The 19,234-nt window shown below is 46.4% G+C and overlaps 1 protein-coding gene across 1 annotated transcript in view; it reads right to left on the bottom strand.

Annotated features, from left to right (window-relative positions):
- LOC124711493 (cytochrome P450 4C1-like) overlaps window positions 1-19,234 on the bottom strand; it is a 187,127-nt gene that overhangs the window by 108,539 nt on the left and 59,354 nt on the right. The window contains exon 3 of the mRNA XM_047241603.1: window positions 7,968-8,229. Coding sequence (XP_047097559.1) covers window positions 7,968-8,229 — 262 coding nt within the window. The remainder of the gene's footprint in view (window positions 1-7,967; window positions 8,230-19,234) is intronic.

Raw genomic sequence — 19,234 nt, 5'->3', positions numbered from 1 at the left:
GTGCATTATCCTGCTGAAATTTAGGGTTTCGCAGGGATCGAATGAAGGGTAGAGCCACGGGTCGTAACACATCTGAAATGTAACGTCCACTGTTCAAAATGCCGTCAATGCGAACAAGAGCTGACCGAGACGTGTAACCAATGTCACCCCATACCATCACGCCGGGTGATACGCCAGTATGGCGATGACGAATACACGCTTCCAATGTGCGTTCACCGCGATGTCGCCAGACACGGATGCGGCCATCACGATGCTGTAAACAGAACCTGGATTCATCCGAAAAAATGACGTTTTTCCATTCGTGCACCCAGGTTCGTCGTTGAGTACACCATCGCAGGCGCTCTGTCTGTGATGCAGCATCAAGGGTAACCGCATCCATGGTCTCCGAGCTGATAGTCCATGTTGCTGCAAACGTCATCGAACTGTTCGTGCAATTGGTTGTCTTGCAAACGTCCCGATCTGTTGACTCAGGGATCGACACATGGCTGCACGATCCGTTACAGGCATGCGGATAAGATGCCTGTCATCTCGACTGCTAGTGATACGAGGCCGTTGGGATCCAGCACGGCGTTCCGTATTACCCTCCTCAACCCACCGATTCCATATTTTGCCAACAGTCATTGGACCTCGACCAACGCGAGCAGCAATGTCGCGATACGATAAACCGCAATCGCGATAGGCTACAATCCGACCTGTATCAAAGTCGGAAACGTGATGGTACGCATTTCTTCTCGTTGCACGAGGCATCACAACTACGTTTCACCAGGCAACGCCGGTGAACTGCTATTTGTGTATGAGAAATCGGTTGGAAACTTCCCCATGTCAGCACGTTGTAGGTATCGCCACCGGCGCCAACCTTGCGTGAATGCTCTGAAAAGCATTAGCATATCACAGCTACTTCTTCCTGTCGCTTAAATTTCGCATCTGTAGCACGTCATCTTCGCGAGTAGCAATTTTAATAGCCAGTAGTGTAGTTCCGTTTTGAGAAGACGCGTCAGAGATGCACATACAGCAGGTATCCGATAGTAAAGGCCACTCTGTCGAAGCATTGTCTACTCCATTTGCCTCGATACAACACGTCCAGGGGATGCTGCAAGGTCAGATGCCAGCAGCCGTGCAGTACTAAGGCCATACCGTCGTGCCCCTACAACCAAATAACTTTCTTCTCTTTCTGATGTCACACGCGGTCGGCCCTGTCCCGGTCTCCGGGATACAGTTCCGGTCTCTATCAACTGTCGCCACATCCGAGAAACAACAGCACGATTAACACTAAGCCATCGGGCCACATCAATTTGCGACTCCGCTGCAGAAAGTCTGGCAGGCGTCTTCCCTGTGCCATACAGCACCGTCTGTGACTGTGTACACAGCGATTGTGGATGTGGGACTACCCGGCAAATACTACCCCGCCTGACAGGTGCGCCGACGCCATCGTTGGCACGGTTGTCCGTTGATCGAAGTGCCACCTTCAGTGCAGAACACGATCTTACGGACACGTGCTGACAGTTCGTACGGTTATATCGTGAATTAGACACAGCGCGCGGATATAGCTGTTTGTTGCTTTAATTTTGGACGCCAGTGTATTTCTCAGCATAGTCACCCAACGACATACCGGTATGTTGATATCACCACTGGAGAATGTTTGACTTTGTTGACGGAGCCACAACCTCACCTCTGTCTGTGCCGCTTCGTCAGTGTCCAAGTGAAGTCCTCGAAGGCGTTCTTTTTAAGTCGTGGAAACAGATGAAAATCGGATGGGGCCAAGTCGGGACTGTATGGTGGATGATCGGCCACAGTAAACCCAAGGTGTCGGATTGTTGCCCGTGTCGCTGCGCTCGTGTGTGGCCTGGCGGATGCGGCATGTGTGGACCAACTCTTCGAATCCGAAACTCGATTACAGCACGCTGTTTCCCACGCAACGACACACAGTAGTCACGTAACACACCGCCATGGTACAATTTGGAATCCTCTCGTGGCAGAGGAGTGCAAAAATGTAGACATGGTCAATAAATATTCAGAATGTTGATAACTTTTATTTAAAAGGTTTAAGAGTTTTCACATAAAAAATTTGGAGGCATTACTTTTCAGCACGCCCTCGTAAGTAGGCTGATGATGTTACTCTCAGTGAAACTGATAAATAATTACGGAATCTGACGATGTGATGAGCACACGCTATAGATTGAGAGTAAACTGGAGAAAGACAAAAAATGGCTCTGAGCACTATGGCACTTAACATCTATGGTCATCAGTCCCCAGAAAGACAAAAGTAACGAGAAATAGCAAAGTGAGATTCTACAACTACATGTACATCTACATCCATACTCCGCAAGCCACCTGACGGTGTGTGGTGGAGGGTACCTTGAGTACCTCTATCGGTTCTCCCTTCTATTCCAGTCTCGTATTGTTCGTGGAAAGAAGAATTGTCGGTATGCCTCTGTGTGGGCTCTAATCTCTCTGATTTTATCCTCATGGTCTCTTCGCGAGACATACGTAGGAGGGAGCAATATACTGCTTGATTCCTCGGTGAAGGTATGTTCTCGAAACTTCAACAAAAGCCCGTACCGAGCTACTGAGCGTCTCTCCTGCAGAGTCTTCCACTGCAGTTTATCTATCATCTATTAGCGATAAACTTATCAAAATTGGGAACCACGAAGTGCCGGCCAGTGTGGCCTAGCGGTTCTAGGCGCTGCAGTCAGGAACCGCGCGACCGCTACTGTCGCAGGTTCGAATCCTGCCTCGGGTATAAACGTGTGTGATGTCCTTAGGTTAGTTAGGTTTACCAAGTTCTAAGTTCTAGGGGACTGATGACCTCAGCAGTTAAGTCCCATAGTGCTCAGAGCCATTTTTTTATTTAACCACGAAGTAGACGAAGTTAAGTATTTATGCCACTTTGGAGGCAAAACTACGGACGAAGCAACGTGGACATAAGGCTATCACAGGCAAAGAGGGCACACGTGGACAAAAGAAGTTTACTAGTATATCAAACATAGAATTTAATATGAGGAAGAAATTTCTGAGTATGTATATTTAGAGCACAGCATTGTATGGAAATGAATCATGGTGGGCAAACCGGGAAAGAAGAGCATCAAAGAGTTTGAGATGTGGTGCTATACAAGGATAAATTAGGTGGACTGATAATGAAAAACAAGAAAGTTCTGAGCAGTCTTGGCGAGGAAACGAATACGTGGAAGACATTGATAAGTGGAAAGGTGAGATGACAGGAGTTGTGTTAAGACAGCGCGGAATAACTTCCGTGGTACTTGAAGGAGCTGCAGACGGTAAACAGGTAGAGGAAGACACAGAGTGGAAGACATCCAGCAAACAACAGAGGACGCTGGGTGCCAGAGCTGTTCTGAGATGAGGAGGCTGACACGGGAGTCGAATTCCTGGAGGCCTGAAACGGCATTTCTGGATACAGAAAATGTTCGACTGCAGCCCTGGCCAGCAAATTCTCCAGATCTCTCACCAATCGAAAACGTCTGGTCAATGGTGGCCGAGCAACTGGCTCGTCACAATACGCCAGTCACTACTCTTGATGAGCTGTGGTATCGTGTTGAAGCTGCATGGGCAGCTGTACCTGTACACACCATCCAAGCTCTGTTTGACTCAATGCCCAGGCGCATCAAGGCCGTTATTACGGCGAGAGGTGGTTGTTGTGGGTACTGATTTCTCAGGATCTATGCACCCGTGTATGGAAGTGAAACATGGACGATAACCAGTTTGGACAAGAAGAGAATAGAAGCTTTCGAAATGTGGTGCTACAGAAGAATGCTGAAGATAAGGTGGGTAGATCACATAACTAATGAGGAGGTATTGAATAGGACTGGGGAGAAGAGAAGTTTGTGGCACAACTTGACTAGAAGAAGGGATCGGTTGGTAGGACATGTTTTGAGGCATCAAGGGATCACAAATTTAGCATTGGAGGGCAGCGTGGAGGGTAAAAATCGTAGAGGGAGACCAAGAGATGAATACAGTAAGCAGATTCAGAAGGATGTAGGTTGCAGTAGGTACTGGGAGATGAAGAAGCTTGCACAGGATAGAGTAGCATGGAGAGCTGCATCAAACCAGTCTCAGGACTGAAGACTACAACAACAACAACAATGCACCCGAATTGCGTGAAAACGTAATCACATGTCAGTTCTAGTATAATGTATTTGTCTAATGAATACCCGTTTATCATCTGCATTTCTTCTTGGTGTAGCAATTTTATTGGCCAGTAGTGTAGCTGCTAGGCCTAAACTCGAACAACCAGAGGTGGCGTGACCAGACCTGGCTTCTGTATGTCGCAGGTTCAGTTCCAGTGCACTAGTGCATCTCACACTTAGACAACTGCCAGAGCACAGTGGCTCTTCTACACACGTGCCTACTGCTGCTAGACTCCTGAGCTCAATCCAGCATCTTCTAGGACATGCCAGAAGCTGCTGCACTGTTGTGCCAGCAAGGTGCCCAGCTGAGACAAACGCTTCTGTCTGTGGCGCTCAATGTGTATCGTCGAGTCCCTGACCTCAGTCTCTTGCTACATTAAGAATGAGGTTGTTAATCGTCCAATTCGGATTTCGCGGCCGCCAGAGAACAGGTTTGGACACAGTGACCTGCACACCATACTGAGAGGTCCTTGCTAGCATATCATGAATCTGTACCCGTAACACTGTTACACTGTTGCCATAAGTGTTGCCGACTGTTACAAATTACATATTTAAACTTCGTTTTTGTCACCTCACACGACTTTAGCTGGAGGCATGCCTGTATACACACTGAAGAGCCAAAGAAACTGGTACACCTGCCTAATATCGTGTAGGGCCCCCACGAGCATGCAGAAGTGCCACAACACAACGTGGCATGGACTCGACTAATTGCTGCGCTAGTATTAGTCGTAGAGAAGGTGAATTTTATTAAAATTCTGTAAAGGCACGGCTGGGCGATGAAGTCTCGGGCCGCTGGCAGTGTGTGGCAATAATCGGCAGCCAGTAGGCCAGCCAGAGTAAACATGAGGGGAGCAGCAGCGAGGCAGGGAACTGCAGCGTTGCTTTAAGTTACTGCGATGTATGAGGCGGGGCAGTAGGTCAGAGCCGGGAGTGGCGATGTGCAAGTGGCTGACGTATGGGAACTTACCCCTGCCATAGTTTCTGTCTCTCTCTGACACTACGTCAGAAGTGAGGGGAAAAGCAGTATAAATAGTCAGGCACTTTCAGCTTGAGGGGTGTGCCAGGTCAGCCGAGAGTCGGGTCGGACCTGTGCTGGTCTACACTTTCAGAGGACAGTCTGGCAGCGATGTTGTAAATATTCTATGTAAATCTGTCCTTTGTTTCTATGCACTTGTTCGGGCTGTATTCCACTTCTTAGGACACAACACCGGGGCCCGACAGAATGGCAGCCAGGTACTTGGAGACTGCACAGTCTGCCTGAAGGAGGGCAGTGACAGCGGTCTGCAGCGGGTCCAGGATGGGCTTTATTCGCTTCCCACCTGGCGTACCGGGGTCCGGGCGACACGTGCACTGCAGGAAGTGCGGCAGAGCTGGGGTAGCGCAAGAGATGGCGGCGGGTGTTGCCATCTGGCAAGCACCACTAGTGGCGAGTTGTGGCACCACATCCAGGAGGGCGCAGGTTCGAGTCTGGTCCTGTCCTGGGAGCAGCAGTGGCCGAGGGCCACGGTGACCAGTGCAACCACCTTCATCCCATGGTCAGACAGAGCAGGCCTCACGGGGTGGAGGGTAGCGGAGACCAGGGACTGTGACAGTCTCTGGAATTGCGGGCAGCGGAGCGGCGCAAGACGCGACACCTCAGCGAAAGGCAACCAAGCAGAGTGCAGCCATCTTCCAGCATACCAGGAGTTGCTGAGCCGGCTGGACTCGTGGGACAATGCTGCGGGCGGCAAGCCAACACTATGCTGCACCCATCGTAGTACTGTAAATTATGTCAATAAAGTAATGTTACCAAATACCACTGTATCACTCTGCAGTGCCATTGACGCTAATGAACTTGCTCAGCCTCCTGATGAGAAGCGGTGTGGTAAGCCCCAGCTTCAGCTCGGCCATCCGGATTCCCGGGTTCGACCCCCCGCAACAGAATGTCTGAAGTAGTGCTGGAGGGAATTGACACCATGAATACTGCAGGACTATCCATAAATCCGTAAGATTACGAGTGGTTGGAGACCTCTTCGAAACAGCACGTTGCAAAGCATCCCAGATATGCTCAATAACGTTCATGTCTGCACAGTTTGGAGGGCAGCGGAAGTGTTTAATCTCAGAAGTGTTTTCCTGCAGCCACTCTGTAGCAATTCTGGTAGTGCGGGGTGTTGCACTGTGCTGCCGCAATTGCCCAAGTGCGCCAGAATGCACAATGGACACGAATAGATGCAGGTGATCAGACAGGAAGCTTATGTACGTGTCACCTGCCAGAGTCGTATCTAGACGTATCAGGAGTCCCATATCACTGAAACTGCACACGTCCCACACCATTACAGACCCTCCACCAGCTTGAACAGCTCCCTTCTGACATGCAGAGTCCATGGAATCATGAGGTTGTCTCCATACCCATACAAGTCCACCCAGTCGATACAATTTGAAACAAGACTCGTCCGACCAGGCAACATGTTTCCAGTCATCAACAGTCCAATGTCGGTACTGACAGGCCTAGGCGAGGCGTAAAGCTTTGTGTCATGCAAAAATGGCTCTGAGCACTAATGGGACTTAACCTCTGAGGTCATCAGTCCCCTAGAACTTAGAACTACTTAAACCTAATTAACCTAAGGACATCACACACATCCATGCCCGAGGCAGGATTCGAACCTGCGACCGCAGTGGTCACGCAGTGCCAGACTGTAGCGCCTAGAACCGCTCGGCCACTCCGGCCGGCTTGTGTCATGCAGTCATCAAGGGTACATGGGTGGGCTTTCGGCTCTGAAAGCCCATATTGATGATGTTTCATTGATTGGTTTCCTTCTGACACTTGCTGATGGCCCGGCATTGAAATCTGCAGCAATTTGTGGAAGGGTTGCACTTCTGTCACATTGAACGATTCTCTTCAGTCGTCATTAGTCCTGTTTTCACAGGATCTATTTCCGGGTGCAGTGATGTCAGAGATCTGATGTTTTACCAGATTCCTGATATTCACAACACACTCATGAAATGATCGTACTGGAAAATCCCCACTTCATCGCTACCTCGGAGGTGCTGTGTCCCATCGCTCATGCACCAGCTGTAACACTACACTCAGTCTCACTTAAATCTTGATAAGCTGCAAGTTTAGCGTCAATAACCAATCTATCAACGGCACCAGGCACTTGTTGTCTTGTATAGGCGTTGCCAACTGCAGCATCGTATTCTGCCTGTTTACATATCTCTGTATTTGAATACACATGCCTATACCAGTTTCTCTGGCGTTTCAGTGGAGATTTTTAAGAGATGCCAGAAGACTGAGCAGTGAGAGCCGCTGATGAGGTAGTTCAATGAAACCGATAATATCTGTATTTTTGTGAATGTCTTTCACAAGTATGTTATGGACACTGAAAACAACATAGCTGATGTCTGTTGCTCTTATGAACTCTGATTGCGAACTCCTGAACGAGACTGCAGCCAGTTTAATCGACAATGTTACTGATGAAAATGAAAAGTTGGATTTTTGACGTCAGTTGAATGGTGGCTCAGAATTTAAATCTTTTTTTCCTTTATTTAATCTTTTTTTCGTTTTCGACTTTGACTTCAGAAAATGGGACAAGTGCTTGGAAGTAAGACATCCTAACGATGATAAAGCCAGTCGAGATGCCACAAGCGCTCTGATTGGGGAGGGGGGGGGGATGGGAAGTAAATCGGTCAAGTTCTTTAGAAACAAACCATCACAGCATCGACCTGAAGTGATTTAACGAAACCACGAAAACGCTGGGTGGCCAGATGAAGACCCAACCCACCGTCCTCCCAGTGCAGACTAGTCCAGAGTGGGGTGGAGTGGTGACATCGAGCGGCGGCGCTCACCTGCTGGTCTATCAGCTGCGTGGCCTGCAGGAAGTGGTGGGGGAAGCCCGCCGGCGGGCGGCCCGTGGCGCGCGCCTGCTGTCCCAGCACCGAGCCGGCCAGGGCGTCCAGCGTGCAGGCGCGCAGCTCCTTCAGCACCTGCAGCTGCTGCTCTGCAGGGGGCACCACCTGCTGCAGGGCTGCCACCAGCCGGTCCGCCACCCGGCGCAGCCAGCCGCTCTGTGACTGCACCCACTGCGGCGTCAGCGTCTGCTCCACCAGTCTGCATACACATCCAGTCAGTAAGTCACCAGATCACCGGAAAGAATTAATAAATCGCTAAAAGGCATTCAGCCAGTAATCATTCGTTTCCATAACGTTACCTATTTGCCAGCAATGTGTGAGGTAGCCATAATTCTCTGCTGGGTTACTGTGTTGCACTTTCTGTCATACTGTTATCTTTCCTTGTGACGGGTATACCATGTTTATTAAACATGTCAATGCATTAGGTGATTTCACTTTCGATTATAAACAACCTTGAAGTGTTTTGTGGCTCTGTGGGCCACTTCTGCTTAAACATACAGTAAATATTTGCTGCTACGGGCAAAACGCCTGCCAGGCAGCTGCTGTGTCATCCAGACTCATCCGCCGCAGCCTGTGGGCTTCCGCATCTGCCTGGTACAGACCATCTGGGGGAACAATCGTGCCCTCACATATGTAAATTGGTGATCAGAAACAGTCTCAATAGCTTGTAAGCGTGTTGCAGGGTGGGTTGTGTTCACAAATAATTGTTATGAAAAAGATTCGATATGTTGCACTATTTCTGAGCTAATTACCATCGAAGTCACCTAATCACGTGCATTCAGATTCAAGTGATCCAACACATACAATTAGTGTCATCAGTTGTTCTCATAGCACAGATGATAGCGCACGAGACTACTCAGCCTTTGGCTCAGGTTCAACGCTTACTACCATCCCATATCACTCCCTTGTTTGGATTTAGGAAGTCAAACAAAGAACATGTTTGACAACACCATCTCTGACGGGCTGCTTGAATTTGCACATGCAATAGCCTGACTTTTTGGATTCTTTAAAGAAATGGTGACGGGGTGTTTGTTGATATTTGGAGAAGTGAAGTAAGTGAACAGCTAGTGCTAGCTAGTGAGTCGTTAAAATATAAGTTTTAAAGCAGATTAAGCAACTACATCTAAACTATATGCAGACTATAAAATATAACATTACAGAAAATTAACGTAAATTGTTATTTTTTAATTCAAAGCTAAGCCCAGTTAGTTTATCCGGGTCTTTAGTTCTGTGCTAAGTAAAGCCAGTTTCCCACATGCACCATTCGTCTGTCACCGAAGCTGTGCAAGGAAACACCAAAATTCTTGTGTGCTATGCAAGTGATGCCACTTTTAGCCATGCCACAACAGTTAAAGACACTCTGACTTAGTGATGCCACTCTCCTTAGCCCTGTAAAGATTACTGTTAGAACCAAGCAGTTTCCATATTCATTTCAAAACTTCTGGAGTTATTGTCGTTTTTTGTTTTTTACACATTTATGCCACTGTGTTACGAAAATGTGGAGTTCCAGTGATACAAGACCTGTCCAAAGTGGGTGTCGTTATAAATATCGTTCGTTGTGCTACAGTCACAGGAAATGCTAGTTCGACATATAAAAACTTCTTGCCCATATAACAGTTAATCTATGTGGAGAATGTATATGATGTCCTTAGATATGACACAAGGATAGAATTTTTTTGTAAGCTAGTATCAGTGAGTGATTAGTGAAAGGTGACTTGTAGCTGCACAGTAGCTTACTTAAGTCTCCAAATGATAAAAATTAATGCAGTAGTGTCAACATATTCAGATTCTAGTGTATTGGCATCTTAAATGCTCGCTTACTTAAGTCTCCAAATGATAAAAATTAATGCAGTAGTGTCGACATATTCAGATTCTAGTGTATTGGCATCTTAAATGCTCGCTTACTTAAGTCTCCAAATGATAAAAATTAATGCAGTAGTGTCAACATATTCAGATTCTAGTGTATTGGCATCTTAAATGCTCTTAAACACTTGGCCAGTCAATGTCAGAAAGTAAGTAACATGGTTTCTGGTAGCAGTATAATTTCAGATTCAGTGTGGCTCTTAATAAAAGAAATCAACTATAAGGCACGAAGCATAGATCCAAATTTCGGTGTAGAATAACTTTAATGTTTCATCATACTTAACTCATGTGCGGTGCAAGAATGAAATTATTAGCTTCCAAGACGTAGAAAATAGCATCAACACATCACACAACTACACTGAAATTGTAGTTTTGAGGACGTGGTACAAACATTGCAGAGATGACAGGTTATCGCCGAATGTCAAACATCAAAGTGTCACCTGTAGTTTCACTCAAGCAGGTACTGCATCTTCAATGTATCAGATTTTTTAATACAGCTCGATGCGCAGATCAACAGTTACTCGAAATTTACTTTCGTTATCCGAAAGTGGTTCAAGAACGGATTTTAGTTGCCTGGTGTTGCTTAGTTCATACGTCCCTTTGTTATTTCTATCCAAAATACAATTCCAAATGCAAAAGTTATGCTTTCTGTCCTTCGTATTGGATTCTAGGCTCAACTTTACTCCCATAACCTGAATAACAATACCAGTGTCTGTTCGGATGGTCAGAGTTCACGCCGTATTGAAAGCCGTGCAAATAGAATTTTTTAGGCGGGTGTGTGGAAACAGCAGCACACGGCGCCAGTGCGTATCAGCCATCACGTGACGTGCTGTATCGTCAGTTTAGCTGCACTTTGAAACCGTCCCCTAGCGGGACGTGAAAACGCACGGGGACGAGAAGCTTGTGATATCACAGAGTGGAGTTCCACGTTCCACTTGGCTGCAAAGCGTGAAATAAAACACCTGGTACGTCAGATTCTTGGCTCGCGGACACGAACGTATGCCAACGAGATGCGACATTGTTTTGACGTCACAAGCAAAACTTAGGAGTCGCCATATTGTATGACATTAAACGTCGTGTCTGCTGGGTTTTCCTTATCATTCGAATAGTGTACGTGCTGTGAATATAAGTTGTTTCAAAGTATCAGCAAATTGAGGATTTCTCGAAAATGTTACAATATGCTATTAAGAAAATGAGAGGAAACTATATATCATAGGTAAACACTTCCTGTTGTAACACCCCACCCGTCACTTAGCTGGTTTTGGCGTGTGTTCACCCCAATTAATTGACTAACAGATCAACAGAGAGTGCAAAACTTCCTCAATATCAGATAACGCAAAAAACTAATATGGCCCTGTGACTCCTGATTGAACTGCGGTGGCAGTGTTGACATTAATTCATTCAGAATTGATCACTTTTAATTAAAAAGGGGTGCACATTGATGATATATTCAGCTATTGAACACCAGATGCAAATGTTGAACACAAAATTAATTAAGAAAGTGACTTGGGATTTCAACTACTTGATTGAAAACAGATGCAGTCGATTAGCACAAATTTATTTTAACTCCCAACCTTCAATCATCACATTACAAGACTCTCCTATCAGGCAGTGGTAGTAAATTGCGTTTGTTTGAAGTAAAGCGCAATACTCAAAAGTAATTCCTACCGACTGACCCAGGCATAATGCGAAGTGCGAGAAGAATTCTACAATACACAGCCTATGAAACCCTCGTGGAAACTTTGCCGATGTGATCCAACAAATAAATCAGTGGCCGGAGCGGGCGCAATAACACCGAATACAGCGTGGCGGAGCGGCGTCGTTGTGTGGACGTCGGCCGACCTCGTGGTGCTGCAAGGCTGCGCTCGTCTATTCACTCCTAGATATCTTGCTCAGTACATAGCTGAACCAAAACTTCCTATCTCCAAGCTCAATCGTTCCGTTTGCTAAGTCCTAAACTGCAGAGGTGCTCACTCTCTCTCAGGCAAGCTGAGTAAAGAACGCCACGTCCGCACTCTAGGCAAGCTGGGAACGGAAGACCTCTACGGGGACTTCTCACAGTCCGCTCTTTGCCTCGGCTTCCCCTCCAGCAAAATCACTTACGCCAATTGCAGCGCAAGTCGCGTTAATTATGCGTCGCTTCCCAGCGCCGACCAATGCCTGCTCTGGGCAGTGAACAAATTCCCACAAAATTTCCCTTCCTCTCAACTTCTGCTATTTAGCTCCTCCCAGGCCACCCATCAAGGTTAGCGTCTGCACAAAACACCAATTTTTCCGGAATTCTGACTCCCAGGAGAACACTTCAAATTCCTCGGTCCTAAGTTCCCATCGGAGACCGGCGTATTTCATTCTGTCACTCGTCACCTGATTTACTTCAGACTCTGTGGACCGTGAATTCAGTGTGAAGTTGCTATAGTCACCGCTCCACCATAGCTTTGCGCAGTTTTCTCGCATGTTTCACTGAAAACGGGACGACAGACATTTATCAACAGGTGTACAAGTTCTCCGTCTGCTCCCCGGTACACCAGCATGGGGTCAACACCCACTCACTGTCACTCATCTTGAGGCAGCTGGAGGCCGCGCACCGTTACCGCTTTCTCAGAGCTTGAGCCGCCCTAAGCTGCCTATTGTCGCTTCCCTTAGCCGCTCCCCCGGCGGCCACGGTCAATTCTGAGTACTTCCCTGGGATAAAATAGCCTCCAGTAAATCGAAACGTTTCCACAAAGTTTTCATGTCATGTGAATTACTTTAAAACCATCACCCGATATTAATTATTTCAATACGTCCATACTATACCCTCTACAAGATGCATTGTGCCTTGTCAGTCATTTTTGTTCAGCCCTACTGTTCGCCCAACGTAAGTTAGGTGATCTTAAATGACTTCATGTAAGGGGCACAGTTCTTGCCATCTTACACTGTAAATGGTTCAAATGGCTCTGAGCACTGTGGGACTAAACTTCTAAGATCATCAGTCCCATAGAACTTAGAACTACTTAAACCTAACTAACCTAAGGACATCACACACGTCCATGTCCGAGGCAGGATTCGAACCTGCGACCATAGTGGTCGCTCAGTTCCAGACTGTAGCGCCTAGAACCGCTCGGCCACTCTGGCCAGCCACTTCCTGTAGTTGTTTTGAATGTTATAACTTGTGTTCTATTGAATCATATTGCTGAAAGCTACTGCACAATGGTGGTCTATCGGAAGCGCGTCTTTCTACTGCAGTTTTTGTATTAAATATCAAATAATGACATCTGTAGATACAGTCTGTATACAATGTACCAGTAAGCCACATACGAAGGGAGAGGCTGCCATTTCGAAGCTGTAGCGCAGTCGATAGGGGTACAAAGACAGCTTCTTAACGACCAGCTATTTCCAACTTTTTTACATCTTCTCGTTATAAAAAGTTCTAGATCTTTCTAAATAATTTAATAGATAATGGATTATTATCTACAAAAGTCGACCTAATTTATCATAAATAATGTATTTGTTGCAATGCCTATTCCAAAGGCCAACGACTGGAATGTTTCCACAGTGGCCAGAAATCTTAATTTGACTCTGAGTCAGGAAGTAAACACGAGTTACACACTGGAAGATACGAAATTTTCTGTAAAATGTGTATACCTACCTCTCGGTTTTATAGACTACCTCATAATTGTACTTTGCCGGTAAATATAAAGCGGTTATGAACAGTCTCGAAAGAAATCTCGTCTTGCACTCAAACGAAATTACGAAACGAATCTCGATCATGAAATCTATGTGATGAAGTGCGATACTTCAGAGTGGTGGTAGTTAATGCAAGATCGAGAATACCGATATTATGCATACGCAAATGTACATTAGACACCGTATTATAGCTATACTCAATTTGAAACCGAAAATGAGATGAAGAGTCAGCTGAGTTAGTGAAATACCAGTGCTGTTTTACTGGGGGAACGCTGGGAGATGCGTACCCCTAAACTTTTTCGTCGACAAAGTAATTTTTTTACGATGTTGAGAACTTGGAAGAGTGCTAAGGATTTATTTCACGGACGTAAATTTTTTCTTTCATTTTTTCGTGCTGGTAATTGCAATACGAACGATACCAGTGCAGTTTTTGGTGGGAAAATCGATGTCATTGACTGTTTCAAGCATTTCGAAGCTGCGGCAACCGTTCTCTACAACTGAATCGCTGGCAACCAGTTCGACAAGCACGTAGTGCCTTCGCCCGCTAATAGTGGGCGCTGGTAGTGCTAAACGGATATGCGTACGTTCAAATCGCATGCTTCATTTGAGGTGATGTAAACTGAAGTGTTCGATACCACATTGTCTTGTATGTTGGTGTGTTTCTCGGTATCGCCTGCTTCATTTGAGCTGTAAAGTCAACTGAAGAGTGCGATACCTTTTTTTCGTTGTTCGACATATTGATGATGTTATGGCTAAAAACAGACGGGTGGTATCCCATGCTTCAGTTATAACTAATTTTCGCTGCGTTATATCCCATGTCGGAGACCCCAAAACCTTATTTTTAGAAAAAAAAGCACTGCTTGTACTAGTATGTATCTCAGATCTATGAACAGCATTATGTGGTGTTCCTGTACCAGGAATTCACTGTTCGAGCCGTCAACGAATCGAGAGTCTTCTTCGTGATTTTCTCCGATCTTCTTCGACAATCGCTGACAGAGGTAACGCTGCTGTTTTACGCGCGGCCATTTTCGTACAGAAACTGTGTGGTTTGTCTGCGCGGCAGACAGAGCGCGCAGCTATCGCCGGAGAGCGCCGAGATCGCAAATCACGTTGAGCAGCGCGTCACGTTCCGTGAGACGTGGGCGGGCCGTTCCGTAGCCCGCAGCAGCCGCGATCACAAACACGTCCCGTGTGAGGAGGACGGCTCCAGGGTCTCAGGGACAGGGCAGGCGCGTGTAGGGTCCAGTCGCGCGTCAACCGAGGCTCGAAGGGCGCACCGTCGGCCGACGGGGGCGGCCTCGACGGCGGAACGGCAACATACCGACGGCGGAGGCGCGGCAGGCCTTCGAGTGATAGCAATGAGGTCAACACGCTGGACGGTGTAACGAGGCCCAATCTACAAGCTAAGGAGCGCCACTATCTTGCAACTGTCAACATACAGAAGTGTAGATGAGCTGGTACTTGCGTTACGCACCTCAGTGTGTGTAGACTGGTGGAAACGGAACCAAGCAGGAGCGTCAGTTACAGGACGAACCGCGGCAGTTTGAGCATAGATGGACGAAAAAATATTTTTTGTAGAATCGCTGACAAACATCACTTGCCTTACTTGCGAAAGTGTTGTACGTCTAGCAAAGGCATACAAATTAATGATACACTACGAAAGTCTACGTTCTACATTTTCTGAACTGCCAGAAGTAGCACTTGCGCCGGCCGCTGTGGTCGAGCGGTTCTAGCCCCTTCAGTGCGGGACTGCGCTGCTGCTACGGTCGCAGGTTCGAATCCTGCCTCGGGCATGGACGTGTGTGATGTCCTTAGGTTAGTTAGGTTTAAGTAGTTCTAAGTCTAGGGGACTAATGACCTCAGATGTTAAGTCCCATAGTGCTCAGAGCCATTTGAACCATTAGAGTAGCACTTGCGCTGTGTCAAGTTGAAAATGCACAAATGTTTTCGGTGGCACCTTTACTTATTGAATTAGCATCTCAAAGTAAGTTTAATATCCAAGAAATGTGAAAAATAAGGCATGTAAGTTTTCTGAGTTAGTTAGTTAGTTAGTTACTGACTTAGTTATATGTTCCATAAATGATCTGAACGATTCTTTTATCGAAATGATGTAGAAGAAGTCAGTTTACAGGTTATGTATACACGATTAGTGTTAACATTAATCAACACATTATTATTTTTAGTCCTACTCATGTTAGTACACAATCTTTTTTCTAACTGCCAGCCAGTTTTTAAGTTGAAATTCGTCAACGGAACACAAGGGCTTGACCAGGACAAATTATTTTATTTTAAGTTTAAAACTTGCGTCACTACCTGTCAGAAATTTTGTGCTATTGGGCAAACGATGAAAAATTTTTGTTACTGCACACTGAAGTCCTTTGTGAGCCACTGAAAGCTTTAACAATGAGTAACAAAGGCCATTCTTCCCTCTAGTGCTGTAGTCATGCTCATTACTGTTTCTTCTCAAATCGTCATGGATTATTTATGGTGAATTTCATTGGCGAATATACGTCCTGTGACGACGCAGTTAAAACGCCTAATTCTTTGAAGAGGTACCTACATGACGTCCGTGAGCGAACACAGCATATTATTTTCACTGGTCGCTTTTCTGCAATCAATACTTTCTTTCCGAGTGATGAGTTACCCCAGAAAATTATTCCGCAAAATATTACTGAGTGGAAATATGCAAAGTAAGTCCAGAGGTTAATACATTTGCTTCCTCGATTAGCAAAAGTAGTTGAACGTCATTGATTGAAAAGCTGAGTAATACGTCTCTTCAAGTGCAAGTTTTCATCAGTATGTACACCCAAAAATTTGGTGCGTTCAACCCTATTTACTGACTCCTGCTCATGTGCTACATCAGTTGTTAGTATGACTCTACTTGTTGTAGAGAAATGAATGTAATATATATATTGTAACCGGCTTGTAGATTTCATAAAACCGAGATGAAGGACGTGCATGTGCGAAAGTTGCAGCGGTGCACTACAACCTCTGACGCTGCAGTCCAGAGAGGTTACATACAGGAGCTGGCCGCTCAGCGTGCGGCTGACAGCCTTCGTCAACAATATTAAAAATTGTTGACAGGAATAATGGCGCTGCACATTTATCAGAACCAACGCTTCCAATCAGTCTTAAATTGCTGTCGGTGGGTACTACCGACTCAGCCGAACGAGGACTCGGTTCAGATCGTAGAGACGATAGTTTTGGGTAAGATAGTTGTCGAGAGAGAGCCGTGCAGTGCAGTAAGTCGTAATTGTAGGAGACTATCGACGATATACACATAAGGGTCAAAGAAACTGGTACAGGCATGCGTATTCAAGTACAGAGATATGTAAACAGACAGAATACGGCGCTGCGATCGGCAACGCCTATGTAAGGCGACAAGTGTCTGGCGCAGTTGTTAGATCGATTACTGCTGCTACAGTGGCAGGTTAGCAAGATTTAAGTGAGTTTGAACGTGGTGTTATAGTCGGCGCACGAGTGATGGGACACAGCATCTCCGAGGTAGCGATGAAGTGGGGATTTTCCAGTACGATCGTTTCACGACTGTACCGTGAATATCAGGAAGGCTGCAAAACATCAAATCTCCGACATCGCTGCGGCTGGAAAAAGATCCTGCAAGAACTGGACCAACGACGACTAAAGAGAAACGTTCAACGTGACAGAAGTGCAACCCTTCCGCAAATAGCGGCAGATTTGAATGCCGAGCCATCAACAAGTGTCAGCGTGCGAACCAAGGAGCGGAAGACCCACTCGTACACCCTTGATGATTGCACGACACAAAGCTTTATGCCTCGCCTGAGCCCACCAACACCGACATTGTACGGTCGATAACTGGAAACACGTTTTCTCGTCGGTCGAGTCTCGTTTCAAATTGTATCGAACGGATGGACATGTACGGCTATGGAGACAAACCTCATTAATCCACGGACTCTGCATGTCAGCAGGGAGCTGTTCAGGCTGGTGGAGCCTCTGTAATGGTGTGGGACGTGTGCAGTTGGAGTGGTATGGAAGCACTGATACGTCTAGATACGACTCTGACAGATGACACGTACGAAAGCATCCTGTCTGATCACCTGCATCCATGCATGTCCATTGTGCGTTCTGACGCACTTGGGCAATTCCAGCAGGAGGATGCGACACCCCACACGTCCAGAATTGCTACACAGTAGCTCCAGTAACACTCTTCTGAGTTTAAACATATGCGCTGGCCACTAAACTCCCCAGACATGAACATTATTGAGCATATGTGAGATGCCTTGCAACGTGCTGTTAAGAAGAGGTCTCCACCCCCTCGTATTCCCGCCGATTTATGGACAGCCCTACAGGATTCTTGGTGTCAGTTCCCTACAGCACTACTTCAAACATTAGATGATTCCATGCCGCGTCGTGTTGCGGCACTTCTGCGTGGTCACGGGGGCCCTACACGGTATTAGAAGTTGCACCGGTTTCTTTGGCTCTTCAGTGTATTTTCTTTCGCTTATCCTTCCAAAATAAATTTTAGAGGATCTCGTTTTTAGTTTCGGGGCTGACAAAATTAGGATTCACCTAACAATTCAGATAGTGTAGCGAGATATTTAATACAGAGTAATGTTTGCCGGGCTTGCGTAATTGTTTATTGGTACAGAAGTATGTTTATGGGCTGTATGGCACAAGAGTTAATGATTTTGATTGTGCGTTGTTGATTGGTGGTTCTGGAAGCACACTCAGAGGTGGCTGAGTTGTGGCTGTTTTTATTATTGTGTGGCGCGCACTAAGGACTGGAACGTTGCTGTTTTGTGGTTGCGTATAGGTGGATTTTTGGGGCCTCGAGCCAGTTGATGACTCACGTGCATGGCATTTAAGATGACAAACCTTGTCATTTGACAGCGTGAAGTTAGGCTGTTCCTACAGTGAAAATTTTCTCATTAGTTCATAAGGATCCGCCCTGATATACGAGGGTAATCCCAAAAGTAAGGTCTCCTATTTTTTTCTAAGTACATAGACCTGTTTGTTTCTGCAGTGGTTTACATCAGTTTTCAGCTTAAACATTTGGCTATTTTTCGACATAATTTCAGTCGATGCATTTTTATAGAGGCTGTGGCAGTTTTTGTATGCCCATGTCATACCAGCTCGTCGCCATGCTGTTCAGAAAGTTATGAACCTCTTCTTTCACCTCGTCGTCGGAGCTGAATCGCTTTCCATCGAAACCTAGGGAACAGGTGATACTCACTGGGCGCCAATTCAGGACTACAGGGTGAATAGGAGATTATGTTCCACTGAAACAGCTGCAGGAGAGCAGCGGTTTGCCAGCGATGTGTGGGCGAGCGTTGTCATGGAAAATGTGTACGCCCTTGCTCAACAATTCCTCTTCTCCGGTTTTGAACTGCCCGTTTGAGTTTTTTCAGAGTCTCACAGTACCTATCAGCGTTAATTGTGGTCCCAGTGGGCATAAAGTCGACCAACAATATCCATTTCTGATCCCAAAAAACGGTGGTCATGACTTTACCGGCAGACTGTGTTTGTTTGAATTTCCGCGGCTTTGGCGAGGAAGGATACCGCCACTGGCGTGATTGTTGCTCGGTCTCAGGCGTAAAGTGGTATGCCCAGGTTTCGTCCCCCGTGACAACTGAGCCCAGAAAGTTGTCCTGTTCGGCTGCAAGGCGGTGAAGAAATGCGCGGGAAGCATCAACTCG

Source organism: Schistocerca piceifrons, chromosome 8, assembly GCF_021461385.2.
Source record: "Schistocerca piceifrons isolate TAMUIC-IGC-003096 chromosome 8, iqSchPice1.1, whole genome shotgun sequence".
NCBI classification, from domain to species: domain Eukaryota; kingdom Metazoa; phylum Arthropoda; class Insecta; order Orthoptera; family Acrididae; genus Schistocerca; species Schistocerca piceifrons.
Note: the sequence above shows the minus strand (reverse complement) of the source record. Positions and strands in the feature narration are given on the sequence as shown.